Consider the following 11645-nt stretch of genomic DNA (forward strand, 5'->3'; position numbering starts at 1 on the left):
TATAAAATAAACAAATATTTAAGCTGAAGCATAAATAAAACAACAACTACTGTACACAGTAGGATTCGCTGCATGTGCGCTGCAGGGTCTTCCAGCAACACAGAGCTGCCCATGGATGCCTGTCTGTAAATCATGCCAGGGAAAAATAAATCCACGAACCCATGCGCGTATCGGCCAATGCCGATACAAGTAAAAAAACTCAAATATCGGCCCGATATATCGGCCGGCCGATGTATCGGTCTATCCTATCCTGAGTACAAACAACTCATTTTAAGTAAATACAGTATTTGGTGTAATGAAGTTAGTTGCAGGTAGAGAGTGAAATGGTCTGTCATTATATGTACAGATGAGTCAACACAAGCTCCTGTAGTGGCAAATCATTTTTATTATTATGCATCACCCTTTGGCACATCAACACCAGCTACCTTAAGAGTTTTTACAAAAGGAAAAGAGAACAGCAACACTACATTTTTCTACGTGTGGTTATGACATTTCATTGAAAATAAAACCACAAGAATAATTAATTTTAATTTTTTCCTGTAAACTTTAGAGGATGAAAACAACATGTTAACAGTATTAGACCGGTAACATAAAACAAAGAGCAAATATGCATTTGAGCATCATTCATTGTCAACAGCTGAGTGTGGTGGTGATTATAATGGAGAGAGAGGCAGTTAACTGGAGAGTGAACATTTTGTAGTTTGTATTTTTCTTCTGTTCTGAAATATTACTCTAATGGCCAACCTGTTTCTATGGTATCCAAACTAATGGGACATTGTTAAGCACACTTTATACTTGCGCTACAGATGGGCAACGATATCAGGTATGTTTCGGTGTTGAACATCTTCACTAAACAACTATTACGCAAGCCACCCACATGAACAAAAAAAAACAACAACAGTATTATAGAATGAGTGAAGGACATGAATATAAAAAACTAACAAAGACTGCACTTTAACTGCATGAAATTCAATGTGTCGTGCTTCTATGGAACAACAGGGGGAAAGACATGCAGGAATTCTTTTAAAAAGTCCTTCTAGGCCTGATTTAAAAATTTAATCACTTGTTAGTACAATTTAGTATCAATGTCACAGCTCAGACTGAGTTTTCCTAGAGATGTCTAAGCACATGTGATAAAAATCTCCATTTGCAACTTTACTGGATTTATTCTTGGATTTTGTCATCCGTCAGTATACAGGAGAACTCGGTTTAAATTAAGTGTATACATTTAATTTGATCCATCTCATTTAAAATGGAAAAGACAGTAAAATTGAGCCTTACCAATTTAAATGATAAACTTGAAACTGTTTTTTTTTTTTACTATTGCAGTGGTTCAATATAAGCAGGACACATCAACAAGTATATTTTAACAAGAGGAATTAAGTCACCAAATTTTAAAGGGACATTACATATTCATTTTGAAACCTAAAAATAGGGGTTTACATATTACAGACAAAAAAGAAAATGAAATGTAAGGAATTTGAAGTTGTTTAGAGAGGAAATATCTACCCTTGCAAACCTTTCCACTCTTATTCCACACACTGAACACCTACAGTATGTAGCTGAAAACAGGTTAGTTGCTCTATACACTCTGATAGTGGAGATTTATTGTTCGTTCCTCTTCAACTGTGAATTTCTTGTTTCTTGGTGGAATGAGTTTGAACATTAAGCACTCATTTTATTCAGTGCTAGATTGGAAAACAAGGTACACCGCCACTTTTTAACACGGTTATATACAATCATCTTTGTACAAACTGATACAAACTAAATGAGTACAAATGAAGTTATGTCCGCTGTCAGTACAGACTTTTAGATTACATATAAGACTCCCGTGTTTGGAAAGCCTGGAAGCAACGACTATTGCTAAAGCAAGTAAATTGAACAGAAGTGCATGAAGTGAAGGAACACATATTAACTTTCGTTATGCTGCCTTACATGCAAGAAAACCTCCTTTATCACCATGTTGGTGCGATTATCACGAGCTATTATCATCATATCCAGCACACCAAGAGATGTGCTGCCTGACATTCACCTCCATCAGGTTGCGTTAGTGAGAAAGACCTTGAATCTATAAAACCTTTAAACACCACTCTTTGGATCATGCCCTCCAGAGAAGCACAAAACAAAAATAAATCATTTGTAACAATGACAGTGACTTTCTGACAGCTCCGTTTGGTGAATGGATAACAGCTTGAGGTTGACGCTCAAATTCAGGGCAGAAAAACTCCACCCCCTTCTGTCAGGTAGCAGTCCTACATCTCATCTAATCCGAAATCCTCCTCGGGAAAGTCCCCCACAGTCACACTCAAGGGCTTCACAAATCCACCATATTTGTTCTCGCATTCAAAGTATTGCTTTCCGTTAACGCTGTGGGAACACAATTCAATACGACACAGGGTCAAATGCAAAATCAAGACCAACATGATCAACATTGTACACAGCTTTTTTTTTTTTTCTTAAAAAAAAGAGAGAGAGAGAGAAAAAAGATAGTGCTCTTACGTTCCATCGTGCTTTCCAAGGGGCTCATCGTACTTCACACCCACCCAGTAGCCTGGCTTGAAATCTGTTGTACCTGCAATGAACGGGACAGCATTTGCTTTTTACAAGTTATCTTTTCTCCTGTTGTTGTTTACTTAGTCAAGATCCTAAATTCTCAGTCTTTTTTAAAGAAGTAATTCACCGCTGAAAATCTGGTCTTTGCATAAAACTGGGCTGTCTAGGCTCCTCATAAAAGACCTAGGCTATGGAACCAACTTGATGGCGTCACTGGCCGCGCCCATGTTGAGTTCCTCTTTTCGCACGCATCACACTTGACCTGCTGCGCCTAACGAGCGAAATGGAGCCTTCGGATGTCAAGAAAAAAAATAGCCACAGGAGAGTTTAAATTGGCCCAATCTCAAGGGAAGTCGGAGGTTTGGGACAGCTTGTAATTAGTTGGCAACGGGACAACGTGCGGGTCGGCTTCATCGAGTGTACCAGCTGCAGCACGATGCTGGTATATGACAGCAAAAAGACAGGGACCTCGACACTTAAGAGACACATGACGAAGGCTTGCCATGGAAAGAAAGACGAGAGTCAGCCTTCAATGTCCACGTTCGTAAAAAAAATGTCAGGTTTAAACTGGGCTCGGGCTCATAATTACAGTTAAAGAGACGGGACGGGTGGGGCTCGGACAGAACATGCACGGACTCGGGCTGGATTTTTTGGGCCTGATCTAAGCTCTACTGTTTAGGTAGTAGAAAAACACAGTTTTTAAATTGGAGCTATGTGACCAGAGAACACACAAAAAAGGGCCATGGCATTTACTTTTGCTCTTTTACTTTTACTTTTGCACTATGCTGCTACCGCTGGTGTTTGCTCTGATGCCAGCGTATCTGTTTTGAAATAGGAAACAATATGGCAGTCGGTTGGTAACAACAATCTAGAGTTACAGTTAAACAGTAAGCTAAAATATGTTTCTGAAAACATTTAAGGCGAGAAACAGGCAATGCAGTAACAGAGTCTTGGTTTTTATTTGATCAGTGCTGCCTAGTTTTACAGTTTAATCTGAGTTTGAGAGAGATAGTGAAAGAAAGTTCATTTACACATACTCCCCACATTGTTTAGATACAAAGCTGGTTGAAATTCCATAAAATCTACAATTAATAGCCCAAGCTTTTATTTGCTTTAATCACTGAAGTTAACCAGCGTATATTTGGGTCTATATGGGACAGGCCTTTAATTCCTTGCACACAAAACTCTTGCTCAGCAAAGAAGGGAAATCTAATCACATGGTTTATTTAAAACAGAATGAATATTACTTGGATAAATATTAGACAACTGTATAACACACGACAAAAACAAATAACTCATTTGATCTAGCCCCTACAGACAGGGCATCAGAGAGAGAAAGAGACACAGTTACAAAGGTAGTTTAACGGCAACAGAGGATTACAGCACCCAGCATATCTGCACACCATTCTTTATCCTCTTAAAACAATATTCACCAGTTGGATTTTCTTTTAATTCTTCTAAACGGTAGACTCTTACAGACTGAAGGAATATAAATAACTTACCTCGAGGTAATTCAGGGATGTATACATATACAGACTTTGCCACTGCTTTGGAGGTAGGAAGTCACCACCTTTTTTTTCGTCTCTCTTGTTTACCAAGCTAGTAAACTAACTGAATTATGGTCTTCTTTGGTGCTCATGGTTTCAGTAAAACGAACCAACAATTTATATTTGTATGCGTGATCAAAGCAGCTAACTAGCATTAGCTTAAGCGAGTAGCAGGTGACTTGTTGGACTTTGAGAGGTTTTAAATATCCAAAGAACTGCCATAGGAATGAACTGCTTTGCATCGTCAACTGCAACCAGGCGCGGCACCTTATTAAGACTGGCAATTACTCGACTCTGCGTTTGCATGTGACTCAACTTTTAATTGAAGTTTTATGATATCCCTGTAACTGCTGAAACTGGCAGTGGCTTTAAAAACAGATTTTAAATTTGATTTGTTTATGTTATTCATCTATTCAAGTGAAAGGACAGTTTTTACCTCTCCTGTGTGTTGTAAGATCAGAGATAATACTCAGTAAGTTTAGGTAATTACAAGCCATCTTATTGCTTTATAGGGCAAGCAACAAAAAACCTTGAAGACGTTTAACCAGAACTTATTTCACTGAACAAAGAGAACTACCTGACACAGTGAATTACTTCCAGTCTGGCCACTTTTGGACAAAGACACTGTTCTGGTTCAGTACTTTTATTCACATCAGATGAAATGTGAAGGATTTTCTCTTCAGCAGCCCATCCAGCAGTTACTTTCAGTGTCCTAAAACTAGCGGAGCACTGAATAAAAAGGGTTACAATTCCTCCTACATTGCTCGCATAGACTGTGTAATTGGTCACCATAAATTACAACAAAGGCTGCTCTGTTGGAGAGAAAATCCTCAGTCGCACAGGATTTAAACCAGTGTCTTAAAGAAAATTAACCAGCTAAGCTTTATCCACACTTACCAACATACATGACTGTGCCAAGCTTCGTGGGATGCCCAACGACCTGCACTTTGCATCGGCTGCCAACGGATATGGCATCAGCAGCAGCCTTCTGTTCCTCCTCGCGAGCAGCAAGCTCAGCTTTCTTCTTGGCCATTTCTTCCTCGTTGAAGTGACCAACACGATGTTTCTTCATGAATGACCTTGCTGAATCTGAAGGAAGAAAAATTGGATTGTGCTTAACAAAGGATTCTTCAAAACAGACTGAATGCTACAGAGCATCTTCTATCAAATAACACTGGAGTATTCATTCACATTTGTCAATGGTTAGCATACAAATAAATACTTCTAAATAGTAACAGCTCAGGCATACTGTAATGTTTTGTTCATGTCTGCAACTAACAAGTATTCACCAATTATTGTCTGGATATAGTGATTGATATTTTATGGTTAATTTTCATCGGACTGACTTAATCATCATCTAATCAACTTAGCTAAATACTGTATGTACTGTGTGGCTATATGTTCTCCTCAACTGCTAGATTAGCTCTATTTGGTCATGGTATTTGGGAAATATATAGTGTTTTTTCAACACCAACAGCACAGGAAAAAAACTTAATGCTATGAAAATGACAAACTGGACAAAAGCTTAAGTGTGTAGACTGTACCTGTTCTCTTTTCATAAACGTCATCTGGGAGTTCATACTTCTCCACTTTGGAAACATCAGTGAACTCATTCATCTGACCACTTGTATCTGTAACCTGCGATTCAGGATGAGACACAGATAGTTAAAAAAAGTTCCACATGCTTTAGTCATTATCTGTGTGAGGTCAAACAAGCACGGTAACTATAACAGTGTCATGTCCTTTTTGTCAGCATTACATAATCGTGGAATAGTAGTGCAGTTGTGAGCTGCAACTGTTTTAACAACTCACACTTAGTGTGAGTTAGTGATTACTCACTAGTAAACCCAGGTGAAAAGGATAATTATTTTATTAACCACTACTTACATAGCAGGCCTCTCATTTTAAAACCCATTCACAATTGTAATACTGCAAACTCTGGACGATGAAAAAGTTCCAGACACATTAGGGTGACCATATTTTGATTTCCAAAAAAGAGGACACTCGGCCGGCCACGACATAGCCTACTTAAATGATACTCGCAGTTTACTCAAAGACGCCTTATCATTTTAATATATTTAAAATTTATATGTAGGCCTATGGATAGAAAATTCAGTTATATTACAAAATAATATCTCTCAAAGACAGAAATTCAGATAGGCCCCAATAGGAGACACATACACACACTAGAGTGTGGCGATCTGAGCCCGATGGTACCCGACGGGTCGGGCCGGGGTTGGTCAAAAATGTAGCTATAAATTGTATTCAGGCTCGGGTCGGATTCGGTCAGCTTTCAGTGAAAATGTAGTGGAAAAATAAATAAAATCCTATTGTCTGTCCTGTTTATTGCTTGGGCACTGTTATTTACGTGACAACACCTGAACGTAACACACACAGACACACATTCTCTCCCCTATCTGGAAGTCTCGGACCTCCAGCCGCCCACCTCCGTCTTGATTAAACGCTGAAAATAAAATAAAAGAGGGAGACAGGTTTTTCCTATTTTATCTTATTTTGTTTTATTTCTCTCTCTCTTCTCGCTAGAAGCGTCGGACCTCCCGCCTCCCGCTCCCGTCTCAAACACGGAGGTCACCCTCTCCGCAGCTGAGCACCCACGGCGCACACCCAGCCTGTTAAATAGCCTGTAACCACTGTGTGACACAAACTCAGTGCTTTGGTCATTAAATAATGTCGGGCTCGGTTCGGGTCCGGACAGAAATATGCTGCCCGTGCCGCACTCTAACACACACACACAAACACACGGAAAACCGGACATTATCATCAGTTTATAAAAACCCCCCGGATGCCCCGGACGGGACGTGAAAAGTGGACGTGTCCGGGCAAAAGAGGACGTTTGGTCAGCCTAAGACACATGTCTCTAGTAAACTTTTAATTTCATTGAAATTTGTTGCTCTAAAAACATGTGTTATCTCATTTGAGACAAATTTGGTTTTGCCTGTATATTATATTCTACCACAATATTAAAGTGGTCTGTGCCACTGTAGTAACAGAGCTTCCAAACCAAGCAGCTACATACGTGTATTCTGCAGTTATCATCCACGGGATAGGAGCCCAGCAAAGCATCATTGTCATCCATTTTCTGCAGGAACTTGTCAGAGACACTGAATAACTCCAGGTCCATGCTGGAGGAAGACGCGCCCACAACCATCTCCAATTTTCTCTGTTAGAATACAAACAAAATAGTACATGTATTCACAAGATATCTGAGATATTATTATTGTCTCTGATATCTTAAGAAGGCAGAAATTGAACAGTTATGTCAATATAAAGTGTATTATGCAGGTTAGATCTAGAAAAAAACAACAGTAGAGACTACAATGTGTGCATCTTCTGAGGTGCATCATGTATGGTAAGTCTTACCTTTAGTTCTGCTATACTAATCCCTCTATTGAACCTGAGTGGCACCTCAAAGGAGGAGATGGTTCTTGTTAGGCGCACACTAACAATGGGATTGGTAACTACTGTCACTCCTCCGTCCATGATGCCAGTTGAAAGGTCAAATACTGAAAACAGAGGACAAACAATGTAACATATTAGCAAATGGGTGAGAAACTGATACACAATTATTATAAAAAGGTTATTTCCCGGTGTTGTGTTGCATGGTTTTGGTTAATAGCCGACAGTAAGTAAACTCCAACCGAGGCCATTTCCCATCATTGTAATTCTAATAAACGGGCTACAAGGACCTCCATAATGTGGACTAAAGTACACCCACTTCAAAGTCTTTCTAATTGTTTCCCTTTTACCACTCATAACTTATTTTCAGAATTATCAGACACCCAGCTGGAATAGTGAGCTGGCCACATGAGGAGATGAATGCTGCAACATCAAAATACGAAAACTCCTCACAATGCATGGAGGGTTCCACCCAAAGTCCAGCACCTCACACTCTTTGAGCAGCAAAGATTATGGGTGTCAGAGCCACCATTCAGGATGAAACAAGGAGCATCCAAGAACACATCAGGAAGAAGGTCCTTCGGGAAGACCTGCTCGGACTGTGCCTCAGGCAGCAGAAACCAGAGGGTGATGGGGAGGAAGAGGAAATATCGTGGAAGACCAAACCCCTCCATGGGATATATGTACCATCAGCAGATAGAGGAAATGACATCAAAAATTCCTACCAGTGTCTAGACAAGGCAGGCCTAGAGGACAACACAGAAGTCTTTCTCTTGCCAGCACAAGAACAGGCCCTGAACACCAGATCCATTGAGGCAGAGGTCTACCATAGCAGACAGGACCCCAGTGCAGGCCACGCAAAGAGGCCCCTGAGACAGTCCAGCATATAGTAGCAGGATGTAAGATACAAGCTGGGACAGTGTACAACCAAATGGCTAGGATAGTGTCCAGGAACATCTGTGCCAAGTGTGGACTAGAAGTCCCCAAGTCTCGAAGGTACACACCACCGTAAGGGGTTGACAACAAGAGGGCTAAGATCCTGTGGGACTTCAAGTTCCAGTTTCAAGTTCTGGATAACCAACCAGACATAGTGGTGGTTGACAAGGAGCAGAAGAGGGCAGCTGTGGCAATCCCGGCTGACAGTGACATCAGAAAGAAAGAGCATGAAATCACTGAAAAGTAAAAAGTAGTACTAGGGACTGAAGGAACAACCGGAACAGATGTGGAAGGTAAGGTCCAAAGTGATCTCTAGGGGCTGTGACCCCCAAACTGGGAGGGTGGCTCCAGAAAATTCCTTGTATAACATCTGGTCTCTGTCCAGAGGAGTGAAGTCCTAGGAAAAACAGGATACTGTGCAGAACCCTCAAACTCCCAGGCCTCTGATAAGGCCCGTTTCCACCGCAGGAACTTCGGGGTAATTTTACGGGGCCGGGGCCATTGTTGCGTGTCTCCACCGCAGGAACCACCCCCAAAGGACAGAGTTCCAGAACTTTTACAGGGGCTAAACAAGTCCCTGCCTTGGAGCAGGTACTCAGAACAGCCCCGAAAGACTCCTGGCTGGAGCTTGGAATTTACTGGGTGCTGACTGGATATACTCAAGGAGGGATGTGACGTCAACAGAAAGCAACAAAATAGCCGGCATTTTTAAAACTCAGCAGACGAGGGTTAGCTCGTTCATATAGCTTCCGCCGCCATGTAAAAAAAACCTCACTAAATGGCCCGTGAAAAAAATATTTGTTCCAGCGGATATCTTAGTTACAACGTGACTAAGCTAGCAAAGCAGTTTTTGTGTTGATATGTGTGGTATTTATTCAGTTTTGGAAAATCACGATGTCTAGAAAGCATCAGCTGACAGGGACAGCGAACAGCAGCAACAAAGCTAACATCAGGACGTCATCTGTTAAAAGCCTCCCGTTGTCGGATACGACATGAAACTACTCCAGTTAGCTCAATCATGTTGTAACCAAGACATCTGCTGGAAAAAATATTTTTTTCATAGGCCATTTAGTGAGTTATTACAGACACCGCTATCGGCTAACAGCTAACGGCGTCCCTACGTCGCCCCAATCAAAATGGTCGCACAACGATTACGTCACATCCAGAGCCCATAGCTTATACAGGAACCCTCCTCGTACTCCGCTCTCTCAGTGGACACACGGCGGTTGAGTGTGCCGAGCGAGAGGACGTTCCTGTAGTAGTTCCTGTCCCCCAAATAGTACCACGAACTTCTTCAGTGGAAACGGGCCTATAGAGAACCAGGGATTGCAGAAAACACATAGTAAACCCATCAAGAGGGAGATTATACATATACATATACAAAGGGATGGGCAGTATTCCTATTACTTGTATTTAAAATACGTATTTCAATTACATTTGAGTATTTTGTAATTTGTATTTGACAAGGCCGATAAAAAGCAAATGTAATTTGTAACAAAATACTTTTGAGTGGAGTAATTTTGTATTTAAAATACTCAAAATACTTTCTCCATGAAAAAAATAAAAAGAAATAATAAGCTACACATTCTTATCATATTGGATGTAACAATATTTTTTTTTTACTTTTTTTTTAATATTTTTATCTATATGTTTTTTTAAACTTGGGCCAGTCAATGTGCCCTTCAATGACCTAGTGGTCTGTTTTACTGGACTGTGCATAAAATAAGAAATTGTATGTTGTTGTGGTTGATGCTTGGGATGAGTATGCTACAAATCAGTTGCCTTACGTGGGATCAATAAAGTTGTCTGAATCTAAATCTGAATCAATAAATAATATTTTAGGGTAGTCTACACCAAATTGTGAGAAAACAAGTGCAAATGTGCAATAGCTGCGACCAAATTTGCTACTATCATGCCATTAATGGATGAATCATGGTTGTTCTTTCTGGCATAGTTACTTGTGGTCTATAATTGCAGCATGTACATTTTGAGCATTTTTGGTCAAGGACTAGAGTTATTCACAAAAAGAACTGAATCGGTTAGTATAGCGCCACCTGTGGACGAATCGTGGGCATTCTTTCTGGTATAGTTACTCATGGTCTCTAGTTGCAGTATGCAAATTTTGAGCATTTTTGGTCAAGGACTTTTTGAGTTATTAACGAAAAGCTTTGTGGACCGACCAACCGACCGACAGAGTGACCTATAGAGCTGCGGGTCGCTGCTCAAAAGAAAAAGAAAAGTATTTTCTGTATTTGAAAATACAAAATACGTGTATTTTATTTTGATACATTTTCTGGCACCAGTATTTTGGATTTTATTTTGCTACATTTATTGAGGGGTAATTTGTATCAAAATACATTTTGATGTGTTTCTGCCCATCTCTGCATATACATATCAGAATGAAATTAGTGGACAGAGTGCAAAGACAGCTGGAATACATACAGATTTACAAGTGTAACAGGTCGCTTAATGTGGTAGTTAGCATATACCGCGTGTTTATATTCATACTTACTGACGGTGATGATATTTACATGTTAATAACAGTGTATAAACTATAAAGACATACCATGTACAGGTTATGTTCAGGGTGTGTTTGTTGTTCCAGGGTTATTTACACGAGTGTAGTGAGACTGATGTTAACTGTGCAGTGGTTTTCTCTCACATTGCTCTGTAGTGAAAGATTAACAGTTATGTTTAACTTGCTAAATCATCATCTTTCTAACAGAGAACGATGATGATTTTTACATATTTTATCCTCTGCGGTTATTTACGTTTCATTTCACATGTGCGTATTTTAGCTAGCTAGTTTAGATTAACGTTAGCTAGCCACAGCCTGCGTTCACATTAGCATTTTGGGTAGCTACTAGCTAGCAACAGCAGAGTCACATTGGATTCACTGAACACCACAAACACTTTTTGACAGAGTACAATGTTGCTATAGTTACCTGTAAAAGCGTCTCTTTTCTAGCAGCTCGATACAGATTTCTCTAAACAGTAACCGCCTGAGACAACTAAAGTCTCCGCTGCAAGCTGTTCTAGCTTTGCCTCACCACGCCACAAATCACGTGACCAGCCAGACGACACACCTCGTTACGTCACACTCGCGCGCTTGTGTTTTTTAATTCAGGTTGTTCTTTTCAGTCTACCTAAATATTTAATTTAAATCTCTTTAAAGTCATCTGTTTGGTAATA

General features: G+C 40.1%; 1 protein-coding gene across 1 annotated transcript; it reads right to left on the reverse strand.

The window, feature by feature from the left end:
- Positions 1-367: 367 nt before the first annotated feature.
- tbcb (tubulin folding cofactor B) lies at positions 368-11572 on the reverse strand. Its single transcript, XM_049577454.1, has 7 exons — positions 11399-11572; positions 7482-7624; positions 7138-7281; positions 5645-5738; positions 4998-5189; positions 2500-2572; positions 368-2367 (listed from the first exon to the last, which is right to left on the reverse strand). Exons 2-7 carry the CDS (start codon positions 7599-7601, stop codon positions 2253-2255), a joined length of 738 nt encoding a protein of 245 aa, XP_049433411.1. The 5' UTR covers positions 7602-7624; positions 11399-11572; the 3' UTR covers positions 368-2252.
- Positions 11573-11645: the final 73 nt, after the last annotated feature.

This window comes from Epinephelus fuscoguttatus, linkage group LG5 (assembly GCF_011397635.1).
Source record: "Epinephelus fuscoguttatus linkage group LG5, E.fuscoguttatus.final_Chr_v1".
NCBI classification, from domain to species: domain Eukaryota; kingdom Metazoa; phylum Chordata; class Actinopteri; order Perciformes; family Serranidae; genus Epinephelus; species Epinephelus fuscoguttatus.